The sequence below is a fragment of the Oncorhynchus mykiss genome, chromosome 25, assembly GCF_057628025.1.
Source record: "Oncorhynchus mykiss isolate SJ-2025 chromosome 25, ASM5762802v1, whole genome shotgun sequence".
In the NCBI taxonomy this organism is placed as follows: domain Eukaryota; kingdom Metazoa; phylum Chordata; class Actinopteri; order Salmoniformes; family Salmonidae; genus Oncorhynchus; species Oncorhynchus mykiss.
Window position 1 is genome coordinate 7,872,774 of NC_143046.1, and position 14,727 is coordinate 7,887,500.

Consider the following 14,727-nt stretch of genomic DNA (forward strand, 5'->3'; position numbering starts at 1 on the left):
TTTACTGAGTTACAGTTCATATAAGGAAATAAGTCCATGTAAATATATTCATAAGGCCCTAATCTATAGATTTCACATGACTGGGAATATGACTGTTGGTCACAGATACTAAAAAACAAAAATGGGCCTCACAATGGGCCTCACGATCTCATCATGGTGCCTCTGTGCATTCAAATTGACATTGATAAAATGCGATTGTTTTTTGTTGTTGTCCGTAGCTGACGCTCTGTAATCCCCTCTGACAGGTACGCTGTGGGCGTGGCTTACAAGTCAGCCCCTAAGAACGAGTGGAGTGGAAAGAACTCGTCCTCCTGGGTGTTGTCCCGCTGTAACAACAACTTCATGGTGCGTCACAATGGCAAGGAGATGCTGGTGGAGGCCAGCCACCAGCTCAGACGTCTGGGAGTCCTTCTGGACTACGACAACAACTCCCTGTCCTTCTACGACGCCATGAACTCCCAACACCTGCACACCTTCGAGGTCAGCTTCCTGCTCCCCGTGGCGCCCACCTTCATGATCTGGAACAAGTCGGTGATGATCCTGTCGGGGCTTCCTGTGCCGGACTTTGTGGACTGCCCTGAGGAACACCAGGAGGGGATGATGACCCTGTGTCGTCAGCAGGATTCACCCTACGTGTCGGGTATGAAGGGCTGTCACTGAGTCCGGGACTGGGGTGACTCCCAGTCCCGGAGACCGACAAGGGCTTGGACTGGACTCTGAACTGGGCTGGGCTAGACTCACTTACTTCCTGGGTTTGTGGGCCAATGGGGTTGAATCTTTCTTCTCCTCCTCTTCCTCCTTTTACCCAGCTTTCCTCTTTTCTCTTCATGGATGGTCTGTTACATTACCTACTACTTGTCTCAGTGTGAGGATGTGTGTTGTTGTTTATGATATTTACAAATCAACACAGAAGCTTGACTTGCATTATGTGACTACTAGTCTTGTATTATAAGAAACTTTATTGATCATGATTGATTTGAGGAAAACATGTTAATTATTTATGAATAATAAGTTGGTTTGCTTTTATTTTCTTCTCAATCTCAATGTATTCATGGGACACTTTTTGGATGGGTCTTTATTTCCGCTGTGTTTAAAAAAAGACAGAACATGTATTTGGACATGGTTGTTCTTGCTCTAGATAGCATAGTGGATTTATCTTCTATAGAAATGGGTTAAGATTATGACGTTTATGCGATTTTTAACACAGTGAAAGTAACAAAACTGACGAATTACGAAAAAAATTACAAAAGTTTAATATTCAGGGAGGGAAGAGAGGGTTATAACATTCGATTTGCTATCGGTTTTGATGTCATAGCATGATGTGTATTTCCTCTGTGATTAATTCACACTTCATGTTTTGTTTACTTCTGTTTTGCTGTGATAAAAGCATGCTGCGTTATAGGATCCCACTTCGCTGCCCTTCACTGGTTCACTTCCAGGTTACCATGAGGTATTTATTGACTCCTGGCCTATAGAATTCCTCACTGGTTCACTTCCAGGTTATCATGAGGTATTTATTGACTCCTGGCCTATAGAATTCCTCACTGGTTCACTTCCAGGTTACCATGAGGTATTTATTGACTCCTGGCCTATAGAATTCCTCACTGGTTCACTTCCAGGTTATCATGAGGTAATTCTTGACCCCTGACCTATAGAATTCCTCACTGGTTCACTTCCAGGTTATCATGAGGTAATTCTTGACTCCTGACCTATAGAATTCCTCACTGGTTCACTTCCAGGTTATCATGAGGTAATTCTTGACTCCTGACCTATAGAATTCCTCACTGGTTCACTTCCAGGTTATCATGAGGTAATTCTTGACCCCTGACCTATAGAATTCCTCACTGGTTCACTTCCAGGTTATCATGAGGTAATTCTTGACTCCTGACCTATAGAATTCCTCACTGGTTCACTTCCAGGTTATCATGAGGTAATTCTTGACTCCTGACCTATAGAATTCCTCACTGGTTCACTTCCAGGTTATCATGAGGTAATTCTTGACCCCTGACCTATAGAATTCCTCACTGGTTCACTTCCAGGTTATCATGAGGTAATTCTTGACTCCTGACCTATAGAATTCCTCACTGGTTCACTTCCAGGTTATCATGAGGTAATTCTTGACTCCTGACCTATAGAATTCCTCACTGGTTCACTTCCAGGTTATCATGAGGTATTTCTTGACTCCTGACCTATAGAATTCCTCACAGTCACCGCGGAGCTCCACCCCCTCCCCTCACATCCAATCCTTGGTCGAGGTTTACCTATTTCCAAAAGGGGTGTAAATCTGTAATTTGTCTACCAGTTACCATCCCGATATTCTATCTCTCATAGAAACCATCAGATTTCTATTCAAGAAAAATCACAAAACATTTCACCGGATATGGTTAAGATTCCACAGAGAAGACCTTGTAGGTCTATGACATCATCATCATTAAAAAAAAAAAGTAAAGCTTTACATCATCAAATACTTATTATTTATTTGGGCTTTTTTGTTGTTGTTGTTTATGGCTTTGGTGGTGTGGACTATGATTTTTAATGATTTTCCTCTGATTTAATATTCAGGGATTGAATACGTAGTGGGTCTGATCAAGACAATCAATAGTATATTTATTATGCAGAGAAAACATAAGTAGTGTGTAGCTGAAAAAACCACTGAACTAGCATGATGTAATACTTTAGATACTAAACTGTTAACTTACTGAAAACCAACGGATGCTTTATTTTTGTCATGGAATTAAACGTAGTAGTGAAGACATTGGGAACAGACGGAGTCGTACCTCCGACGACGCCACCGTCCCGATGCCGGTGGTTCAATCTCTCACCACATAGCAAGGTATGTAGGTCCCAAATGGCACCCTATTCCCTATATAGTGCACTACTTTTGAATGTTAAAATAAAATTGATGCACTATGTAGGGAATAGGGTGCCATTTAAGACACAAGGTTTAGTTTTCCATGCTAAATGTCATATTTCCTGTTTTTTTTTTAAGTTCCTGTTTTTAATTTGAAAGCACAAACTTTAACCATCAGGCAGATTTGTCTTTGGCACCATGAAAGTGGGAGACAGAGAGACAGACATATGAATGGATCTGTGACTAACTGGTCCGTCCTCAAGCTTCTTCAAAGAAACAATAGCTACTTTAAGGCTAGAGTGAGTCTTGAGTCCCATTATGGACCTAACAGAACACAGTGGGGTCAATAATAAGATGAGAATGGTGAGTTCCATTATGGATCCAACAGAACACAGTGGGTTCAATAATAAGATGAGAATGGTGAGTTCCATTATGGACCCAACAGAACACAGTGGGGTCAATAATAAGATGAGAATGGTGAGTTCCATTATGGACCTAACAGAACACAGTGGGTTCAATAATAAGATGAGAATGGTGAGTTCCATTATGGACCTAACAGAACACAGTGGGTTCAATAATAAGATGAGAATGGTGAGTTCCATTATGGACCTAACAGAACACAGTGGGGTCAATAATAAGATGAGAATGGTGAGTTCCATTATGGATCCAACAGAACACAGTGGGTTCAATAATAAGATGAGAATGGTGAGTTCCATTATGGACCCAACAGAACACAGTGGGGTCAATAATAAGATGAGAATGGTGAGTTCCATTATGGACCCAACAGAACACAGTGGGGTCAATAATAAGATGAGAATGGTGAGTTCCATTATGGACCTAACAGAACACAGTGGGGTCAATAATAAGATGAGAATGGTGAGTTCCATTATGGATCCAACAGAACACAGTGGGTTCAATAATAAGATGAGAATGGTGAGTTCCATTATGGACCCAACAGAACACAGTGGGGTCAATAATAAGATGAGAATGGTGAGTTCCATTATGGACCCAACAGAACACAGTGGGGTCAATAATAAGATGAGAATGGTGAGTTCCATTATGGACCTAACAGAATACACCAGTTCAAGCCGATGAGAATGGTTCCATTGAAAGAGCTAGCTGAATACTGGACTCAAGAGGTCAGAGGTCTTTTAAATAACACTGCTTTGATTATAACAGGTGGTAACACTTCACTGTAGCTGTTATAAAGGCTTTATGAATGCATACGTACGGGGGGGTACGTATGCATTCATAAAGCCTTTATAACAGCTACATAAGACAACATCAGTTAAATGCTGTTATTAAGGGTTATATCAGTGCTGACTGTGTTTGTGTTTTCAATGTTCTTTTTTTAGTCTAGCAGCAGATTTGTGAATGTTAGCCCTTACAACAACAAAAAAAGATTGCAGTTTTAAAACTGCAGTAAAAGTGTAGTAACTACAGTCGACTGTGGTGTTTTGGAAGCGGTGATTGCAGAATAACTGCAGTGTTCTGCACTCTAACTGCAGTTACACTGCAAAATTACTACAGTAAAAAAAAAAAGTTTTTTAATTTTGGACGCAGTATTTTGCAACGTACTGCAGATATACTGAATTCTAACTACGGTTATACTACAGTGTACTGCAGATATACTGCATTCTAACTACGGTTATACTACAGATATACTGCATTCTAACTACGGTTGTACTACAGATATACTGCATTCTAACCTTGGTTATACTACAGTGTACTACAGATATACTACATTCTAACTACGGTTATACTACAGTGTACTGCAGATATACTACATTTTAACTACGGTTATACTACAGTGTACTGCAGATATACTGCATTCTAACTACGGTTATACTACAGTGTACTGCAGATATACTGCATTCTAACTACGGTTATACTACAGTGTACTGCAGTTATACTGCATTCTAACTACGGTTATACTACAGTGTACTGCATATATACTACATTCTAACTACGGTTATACTACAGTGTACTGCAGATATACTACATTTTAACTACGGTTATACTACAGTGTACTGCAGATATACTACATTCTAACTACGGTTATACTACAGTGTACTGCAGATATACTGCATTCTAACTGCAGTTATACTACAGTGTACTGCAGATATACTGCATTCTAACTATGGTTATACTACAGTGTACTGCAGTTATACTGCATTTTAACTGCGGTTATACTACAGTGTACTGCAGATATACTGCATTCTAACTATGGTTATACTACAGTGTACTGCAGTTATACTGCATTCTAACTACGGTTATACTACAGTGTACTGCAGTTATACTGCACTCTAACTACGGTTATACTACAGTGTACTGCAGTTATACTGCATTTTAACTACGGTTATACTACAGTGTACTGCAGATATACTGCACTCTAACTACGGTTATACTACAGTGTACTGCAGTTATACTGCATTTTAACTATGGTTATACTACAGTGTACTGCAGATATACTGCATTCTAACTATGGTTATACTACAGTGTACTGCAGTTATACTGCATTTTAACTACGGTTATACTACAGTGTACTGCAGATATACTGCATTCTAACTACGGTTATACTACAGTGTACTGCAGATATACTGCATTCTAACTACGGTTATACTACAGTGTACTGCAGTTATACTGCATTTTAACTACGGTTATACTACAGTGTACTGCAGATATACTGCATTCTAACTACGGTTATACTACAGTGTACTGCAGTTATACTGCATTTTAACTACGGTTATACTACAGTGTACTGCAGATATACTGCATTCTAACTACGGTTATACTACAGTGTACTGCAGATATACTGCATTCTAACTACGGTTATACTACAGTGTACTGCAGTTATACTACATTCTAACTACGGTTATACTACAGTGTACTGCAGATATACTACATTCTAACTACGTTATACTACAGTGTACTACAGTTATACTAGTGTACTGCAGTTATACTACAGTTATACTACAGTGTACTACAGTTATACTACAGTTATACTGCACTGACTGCAATCTTGTTTTGTAAGGGTCCTTTCTTGAATTATCAGAAAGATGATCAATTTGAAGAAAACATCAGAGGTGACAACTGTGGCTGCTGATTTCTGGGCTGAACTGACAAGATACATTTATTTTGTACAAGAAGTGCATTTGACTGGGTCACCTACCTACCGTATGCATGCCTTGGTTCACACAGTCTGTGTATCTCATGATGGTTTTTATAGAAACAGATTCATCACAAAATGTCCATTTGAAATAGACAAATTTATTGAGACATCTGTGTTCATGCATCTCATTCAGGTAGTGTTGCTGTGCTTTGTGCTACTACTACCGGATCAATAAACATACCGAGAATAATTGACTCTCTTTTGTAGTTCAGTCACCTTCCAGACATGATGGAATTAGATCATCATTTTGCATTTCCTTTGTGTTTCTGAAAGGAATTATTTTTTTTACAACTCTAGAAATAGACTATTTACTTCTCTCCTCTGATATTTGGATCAAAACAACAGCTGTATGCTCAGTAAAACAACACCAACATAACACTTTTGTTTAGTAGTAAGAAAATTATTTAACATTTTATAATCTACAAAAATATATTAACTCATGTTATTTATGTGAACTTAGGAGTTAGAATTTAGAAAGTGTTATTATTTTATTATCCTCACTCTCTTTCTCATTTTCTCACAGATAGGTCTGTTGTGTCGCTGTCTCATGGAGATATTAGTGGATGACATCTGCCGAGACACTGAACCTTGCAACATCCATGATGGACAGAAATATATGTCATGCCATCATTCAGCAAGGATCTCATGGGTTTGTAGGGAGGGGTTGTCTAAGCCTGCATTTTCAGGCCTTGAGGGCGTGTGGGCGTGGGGATGAGAGAGGCCTGCTGGGCTGGCAGGTCATACAGGGCCCAGGGTTAGTTGGAGGGGCATCGCCCTGTACCCCTCATCTGCTGTCCCTGGCACTGGGAATTAGTGTGCACTTCAGGTCTGTCTTTCTGCCCTGAATGTAATTGTTTTTATTCTAGGCCTGGAATGGCTCACAGGTCTGCTCCATGCCAAGTCAGATGACAGCAGAACACCCTTGTGTAACAATGGCTCTTATCATTGTCAACATGCAATGCATTTGGGGAAAATCCTCCCAGAAAAAAATTAAAAATGTATATTCCTCTCATTAGTGGCTTTTTAATTGCTTTGCCTCTTGCAGCTGTATGATGCTGGCAACCAGAAACTCAACTTCCCCAAGACAGAAGGAAAACCAACCAAATTACGAGACACTAACAAAATGTTCACTGCATGTGTGCATCCGCCTCTATCCACATGAAATGTTGATCTAATTACATATCAGAGGCAGCGTCAGATAACACTACCCTTCATTAACCATTCATGACTCATGTTGGCTGCAGGGTAGCCTAGTGGTTAGAGGCAGGGTAGCCTAGTGGTTAGAGGCAGGGTAGCCTAGTGGTTAGAGGCAGGGTAGCCTAGTGGTTAGAGGCAGGGTAGCCTAGTGGTTAGAGGCAGGGTAGCCTAGTGGTTTGAGGCAGGGTAGCCTAGTGGTTAGAGGCAGGGTAGCCTAGTGGTTAGAGGCAGGGTAGCCTAGTGGTTAGAGGCAGGGTAGCCTAGTGGTTAGAGGCAGGGTAGCCTACTGGTTAGAGGCAGGGTAGCCTAGTGGTTAGAGGCAGGGTAGCCTAGTGGTTAGAGGCAGGGTAGCCTAGTGGTTTGAGGCAGGGTAGCCTAGTGGTTAGAGGCAGGGTAGCCTAGTGGTTAGATTGTAGGGGTGTCAGGGTAGCCTAGTGGTTAGATTGTAGGGGTGGCAGGGTAGCCTAGTGGTTAGAGGCAGGGTAGCCTAGTGGTTAGAGGTAGGGTAGCCTAGTGGTTAGATTGTAGCGGCGGCAGGGTAGCCTAGTGGTTAGTGGCAGGGTAGCCTAGTGGTTTGAGGCAGGGTAGCCTAGTGGTTAGATTGTAGGGGTGGCAGGGTAGCCTAGTGGTTAGAGTCAGGGTAGCCTAGTGGTTAGAGGCAGGGTAGCCTAGTGGTTAGATTGTAGGGGCGGAAGGGTAGCCTAGTGGTTAGAGACAGGGTAGCCTAGTGGTTAGAGGCAGGGTAGCCTAGTGGTTAGATTGTAGGGGCAGCAGGGTAGCCTAGTGGTTAGAAGCAGGGTAGCCTAGTGGTTAGAGGCAGGGTAGCTTAGTGGTTTGAGGCAGGGTAGCCTAGTGGTTAGATTGTAGGGGTGGCAGGTAGCCTAGTGGTTAGAGTGTAGGGGGTGGCAGGGTAGCCTAGTGTTTAGGGTGTAGGGGCGGAAGGTAGCCTAGTGATTAGACTGTAGGGGCGGCAGGTAGCCTAGTGGTTAGATTGTATGGGTGGCAGGGTAGCCTAGTGGTTAGAGGCAGGGTAGCCTAGTGGTTATATTGTAGGGGTGGCAGGGTAGCCTAGTGGTTAGATTGTAGGATCCGGTAGGGTAGCCTAGTGGTTAGAGGAAGGGTAGCCTAGTGGTTAGAGGCAGGGTAGCCTAGTGGTTAGATTGTAGGGGCGGCAGGGTAGCCTAGTGGTTAGATTGTAGGGGTGGCAGGGTAGCCTAGTGGTTAGAGTGTAGGGGTGGCAGGTAGCCTAGTGGTTAGAGTGTAGGGGCAGCAGGTATCCTAGTGGTTAGAGTGTAGGGGTGGCAGGGTAGCCTAGTGGTTTGAGGCAGGGTAGCCTAGTGGTTAGATTGTAGGGGCGGCAGTTAGCCTAGTGGTTAGAGTGTAGGGTTAGCAGGTAGCCTAGTGGTTAGAGTGTAGGGGCGGCAGGGTAGCCCATCCTCCTCCTTCTCCAGCTCCTCCACCTCCTCAACCTCTACCACCTCCTCCTCCTCCCCATCATCCTCCCCATCATCCTCCTCCTCCACCCCATCCTCCTCATCCTCCTCAACCTCCTCCTCCACCTCATCCACATCCTCCTCCTCAACCTTCTTCTCCTCCTCCACCTCCTCCCCATCCTTCTCCTCCTCATCCTTCTCCTCCCCATCCTCCCCATCCTCCTACTCCTCAACCTCCTCCTCAACCTCCTCTTCCTCAACCTCATCCCCATCCTCCTCCTTTTCCTCAACATCCTCCCCATCCTCCCCTTCCTCCCCTTCCTCCTCAACCTCCTCCTCCTCAAGCGCCTCCTCCTCAACCTCCTCCTCCCCCACTTCATCTTCCTCCTCCTCCTCAACCTCCTCCCCATCCTCCTCCTCCACCTCATCCTCCTCCCCATCCTCATCCTCCTCCTCAACCTCCTCCCCATCCTCCTCCTCCACCTCATCCTCCTCCTCCCCATCCTCATTCTCCTCCTCATCCTCCTCCCCATCCTCCCCATCCTCCTCCTCCACCTCATCCTCCTCCTCCCCATCCTCATCCTCCTCCCCATCCTCCACCTCATCCTCCTCCAACCCATCCTCCTCCTCAACCTCCTCCCCATCCTCCACCTCATCCTCCTCCCCATCATCCTCATCCTCCTCCTCAACCTCCTCCCCATCCTCCATCTCATCCTCCTCCTCAACCTCCTCCCCATCCTCCACCTCATCCTCCTCCTCCCCATCCTCCACTTCCTCAACCTCCTCCTCCACCTGCTCCCCGTCCTCCACCTCATCCTCCTCCTCCTCCTCCTCAACCTCCTCCCCATCCTCCCCATCCTCCTCCTCCACCTCCACCTCATCCTCCTCCCCAACCTCATCCTTCTCCTCCTCAACCTCCTCCCCATCCTCCTCCTCCACCTCATCCTCCACATCCTCATCCTCCTCCTCAACCTCCTCCATCTCATCCTCCTCCACCTCATTCTCCTCCTCCCCATCCTCCCCATCCTCCTCATCCTCCTCCTCCCCATCCTACACCTCATCCTCCTCCTCCCCATCATCATCCTCCTCTTCAACCTCCTCCCCATCCTCCTCCTCCACCTCATCCTCCTCCTGCCATCCTCCTCTTCCTCAACCTCCACCTCAACCTCCTCCTCCACCTGCTCCCCATCATCATCCTCCTCTTCAACCTGCTCCCCTTCCTCCCTATCCTCCACCTCCTCCCCATCCTCCCCCTCCACCTCCTCCCCCCATCTACCATCAGCTGATATAGGTCAGTTATACACATAAACATCTATCTGTGATCTATAGGCTCTTGTCAGGGATGCTCATAACTATCTACCATCCACAGTACTTTAAAGGCCTGTCTCTCTCTCCAGCTGCCAGTTTCATTTCCATGGGAGCAGATTCTGCTGAGATGTATCTAAAATGTCCATCCCCATCACTCTCTGTCACTGGGTACCATTAAGGACTGGGGGTCTCAGTCCATCTCTCTCTCGCTCTCTCTATCCCCCCCTCTCCCCCCCCCCCCCTCTCTCTTTCTCTCTCTCCCCTCCCTCTCTCTCTCCCTCCTTCCCCCTACCTCTCTCTCTTTCCCTCTCGCTCTCTCTCAATCACCCTCCCTCTCTCTCTCCCCCCTCCCCCTCTCTCTCTCTCTCTTTCAATCCCCCCTCCCTCTCTCTCTCCCCCTCCCTCTCTCTCTCTCTCTCTCTCTCTCGCCACCTCTTTCTCTCTCTCTCAACCTCTCTTTCTCTCTCTCCTCCCCTCTCTCTCTCTCTCCACCTCTCTTTCTCTCTATCCCCCCCCTCTCTCTCTCTCTCTCTCTCTCTCCACCTCTCTTTCTCTCTCTCCTCCCCTCTCTCTCTCTCTCTTCATCTCTTGGTGGCTGGTTTGATGGATTCCCACCTCAGGAGATGAATCTGGATGGAGTTGTGTGGAGCAGTGATCTACTGCCTGTTTATTTCCTATTTTTCCCGAGACGCCGAGTCCCTCGCCATCGGCCTCCCCTCCCCCACAACGCCACGGGCTAGACGCCAAGTCCTCCTCCTCAGCCTAATTTGTTCTCTCTTACAAAGGTAAAGCCTTCTTCAACCTCCCCCATCGTAGCACACATCTCTACTGTAGTGAATAACTGTCTCACAAACGACGACCCACAGAGAGACAGATGATGAAGATTCATGATATTTTGCTGTATGCTTCTTTTGAATGTCAAACTAGGAAGTGCTACTTTATGAACTGGAAGGTGTTATTCTGTCTGTTGATTTGTGTTTACTGTGGCAGCACCATTTCACCTCATCTAAATTCTGGCTAAATGAAAATCTACTTGGCGAATAAAGGTGATTCTGATTGGTATTTTGGTGTGTAATTTAATGTCTGAGTGTTATCATGTACAGATGAGGCCCTGCATGGAGCCGTAGCAGGTGATAGTGGTAAACCAATCAGATGAGTCCCTGCATGGAGCCGTAGCAGGTGATAGTGGTAAACCAATCAGATGAGTCCCTGCATGGAGCAGTACCAGGTGATAGTGGTAAACCAATCAGATGAGTCCCTGCATGGAGCAGTACCAGGTGATAGTGGTAAACCAACCAGATGAGTCCCTGCATGGAGCCGTACCAGGTGATAGTGGTAAACCAATCAGATGAGTCCCTACATGGAGCCGTACCAGGTGATAGTGGTAAACCAATCAGATGAGTCCTTGCATGGAGCCGTACCAGGTGATAGTGGTAAACCAATCAGATGAGGCTCTGCATGGAGCCGTAGCAGGTGATAGTGGTAAACCAATCAGATGAGTCCCTGCATGGAGCCGTACCAGGTGATAGTGGTAAACCAATCAGATGAGTCCCTGCATGGAGCCGTACCAGGTGATAGTGGTAAACCAATCAGATGAGGCCCTGCATGGAGCCGTACCAGGTGATAGTGGTAAACCAACCAGATGAGGCCCTGCATGGAGCCGTAGCAGGTGATAGTGGTAAACCAATCAGATGAGTCCCTGCATGGAGCCGTACCAGGTGATAGTGGTAAACCAATCAGATGGATCTGTATTTAGTTTTCTGCTTCTTTAAGTCCAGAAGTGTTTATCACTGATAGACCCTCCCAGCCAGTTATGATACACACACACACACATACACACACACACACACACGCACACACACACACACAGGAAATGTAGTCTACTGGTGGTATACTGATAATTCTGTTCTGACAGTTTTAGTGCATGATCCTTGGGCAACAGGTTCACCTCTCCCTACCTCCCTCCCCTCTCCCTCACCCCCTCCCTCCCTACCTCTCCCCCCCCTCCCCCTCCCTCCTCTCTCCCTCACCCCCTCCCTCCCTACCTCTCCCCCCCCCCTCCCCCCCTCCCTACCTCTCTCCCCCCCCCTCCCCCCCTCCCTACCTCTCTCCCCCCCCCCTCCCCCCCTCCCTACCTCTCTCCCCCCCCCCTCCCCCTCCCTCCTCCCCCTCCCCCCCTCCCTACCTCTCTCCCCAAATACGTACAGTTTCTAGCTCGTATCTAACGAATGTGTTGTTTTACACCACATTAGGGGCCGGGGTGACAAAATGATCTAACGAGCTACTAACGGGCTGTCTGTAATTGGTTCTGCAATTAGACATGTAATTATGGGGTGCTCATACTGCTGGCTGGATGGACGTGTGTGTGTGTGTGTGTGTGTGTGTGTGTGTGTGTGTGTGTGTGTGTGTGTGTGTGTGTGTGTGTGTGTGTGTCCGTGTGTGTGTCCGTGTGTGCGTTTGGTTTTACTATCCTTGAGGGGACGAGAAGTCCTCACAAGGATTGTAAAACAAGGAGAATTTGGACAAGTAGGGACATTTCACCAGTCCTAAGAAGGAAAAAGGCTATTTTACGCTTAGGGGTTAAGGTTAGTGTTAGAGGTTAAGGTTAGTGTTAGAGGTTAAGGTTAGTGTTAGGGTTAGGGGTTAAGGTTAGTGTTAGAGGTTAAGGTTAGTGTTAGAGGTTAAGGTTAGTGTTAGAGGTTAAGGTTAGTGTTAGAGGTTAAGGTTAGTGTTAGAGGTTAAGGTTAGTGTTAGAGGTTAAGGTTAGTGTTAGAGGTTAATTAAGGTTAGTGTTAGAGGTTAAGGTTAGTGTTAGAGGTTAAGGTTAGTGTTAGGTTTATTGGTTAGGGAAAATATGATTTTGAACGGAAATCAATTGTTTGGTCCCCACAAGGATAGTAAAAATAAATGTGTGTGAGTACAGAACCAGAGTTAACATCACATTTAGCTACTGACCAATCTGTCACACATAAACAGTAAGAATATCCTAGCCCTGATTCCATAGACACTGTTATGGAAGCTACTGCCATATCAGGGCTAAGGATATCCTATGGAAGCTACAGCCATATCAGGGCTAAGGATATCCTATGGAAGCTACAGCCATATCAGGGCTAAGGATATCCTATGGAAGCTACAGCCATATCAGGGCTAAGGATATCCTATGGAAGCTACAGCCATATCAGGGCTAATGATATCCTATGGAAGCTACAGCCATATCAGGGCTAATGATATCCTATGGAAGCTACAGCCATATCAGGGCTAAGGATATCCTATGGAAGCTACAGCCATATCAGGGCTAAGGATATCCTATGGAAGCTACAGCCATATCAGGGCTAAGGATATCCTATGGAAGCTACAATCATATCAGGGCTAATGATATCCTATGGAAGCTACAGCCATATTAGGGCTAAGTATATACTATGGAAGCTACAGCCATATTAGGGCTAAGGATATCCTATGGAAGCTACAGCCATATCAGGGCTAAGGATATCCTATGGAAGCTACAGCCATATCAGGGCTAAGGATATCCTATGGAAGCTACAGCCATATCAGGGCTAATGATATCCTATGGAAGCTACAGCCATATCAGGGCTAAGAATATCCTATGGAAGCTACAGCCATATCAGGGCTAAGGATATCCTATGGAAGCTACAGCCATATCAGGGCTAAGGATATCCTATGGAAGCTACAGCCATATCAGGGCTAAGAATATCCTATGGAAGCTACAGCCATATCAGGGCTAAGAATATCCTATGGAAGCTACAGCCATATCAGGACTAAGGATATCTATCATATGGAAGCTACAGCCATATCAGGGCTAAGGATATCCTATGGAAGCTACAGCCATATCAGGGCTAAGAATATCCTATGGAAGCTACAGCCATATCAGGGCTAAGGATATCCTATGGAAGCTACAGCCATATCAGGGCTAAGGATATCCTATGGAAGCTACAGCCATATCAGGGCTAAGAATATCCTATGGAAGCTACAGCCATATCAGGGCTAAGAATATCCTATGGAAGCTACAGCCATATCAGGACTAAGGATATCATATGGAAGCTACAGCCATATCAGGGCTAAGGATATCCTATGGAAGCTACAGCCATATCAGGGCTAAGGATATCCTATGGAAGCTACAGCCATATCAGGGCTAAGGATATCCTATGGAAGCTACAGCCATATCAGGGCTAAGAATATCCTATGGAAGCTACAGCCATATCAGGGCTAAGAATATCCTATGGAAGCTACAGCCATATCAGGACTAAGGATATCCTATGGAAGCTACAGCCATATCAGGACTAAGGATATCCTATGGAAGCTACAGCCATATCAGGGCTAAGGATATCCTATGGAAGCTACAGCCATATCAGGGCTAAGGATATCCTATGGAAGCTACAGCCATATCAGGGCTAAGGATATCCTATGGAAGCTACAGCCATATCAGGGCTAAGGATATCCTATCTACCATCACACGGTGAGAAACTACACTGAATATAGAGCAAAATCTACTGTTTAAAATGTCCATATGGGTGCTCGGAATTGGAGTATGCATTGCTAGCTTCGATTACACCTTCAAATATGCTGTATGCTTGTATGTGTGTGTGTGTGTGTGTGTGTGTGTGTGTGTGTGTGTGTGTGTGTGTGTGTGTGTGTGTGTGTGTGTGTGTGTGTGTGTGTGTGTGTGTACAGTGGGGCAAAAAAGTATTTAGTCAGCCACCAATTGTGCAAGTTCTCCCACTTAAAAAGATGAGAGAGTCCTGTAATTT

The 14,727-nt window shown here is 45.3% G+C and overlaps 2 protein-coding genes across 6 annotated transcripts in view; both read left to right on the forward strand.

The window, feature by feature from the left end:
- Positions 1-6,213, forward strand: part of LOC110504507 (E3 ubiquitin-protein ligase MID2) — a 247,304-nt gene extending 241,091 nt beyond the window's left edge. For all 5 annotated transcript variants that reach the window (XM_036970549.2, XM_036970547.2, XM_036970550.2 and 2 more), the window contains one exon: positions 246-6,213. In XM_036970549.2, coding sequence (XP_036826444.1) covers positions 246-660 — 415 coding nt within the window. In that variant the 3' untranslated portion in view covers positions 661-6,213. The remainder of the gene's footprint in view (positions 1-245) is intronic.
- On the forward strand, positions 3,797-10,049 carry LOC149971526 (uncharacterized). The gene is made up of 2 exons (XM_090221527.1): positions 3,797-3,898; positions 8,637-10,049. The coding sequence occupies exons 1-2, from the start codon at positions 3,797-3,799 to the stop codon at positions 9,942-9,944; spliced, it is 1,410 nt and encodes a 469-aa protein (XP_090077653.1). The 3' UTR covers positions 9,945-10,049.
- Positions 10,050-14,727: the final 4,678 nt, after the last annotated feature.

What these genes read in the sequence shown, in the direction of transcription:
- LOC149971526 (XM_090221527.1), top strand. Translation starts at nt 3,797, where the DNA reads ATGGACCCAACAGAACACAGTGGGGTCAATAATAAGATGAGAATGGTG. An exon ending in TCAATAATAAGATGAGAATG is followed by an intron (nt 3,899 to 8,636) that starts GTGAGTTCCATT and finishes GTTAGAGTGTAG; the next exon opens with GGGCGGCAGGGTAGCCCATC.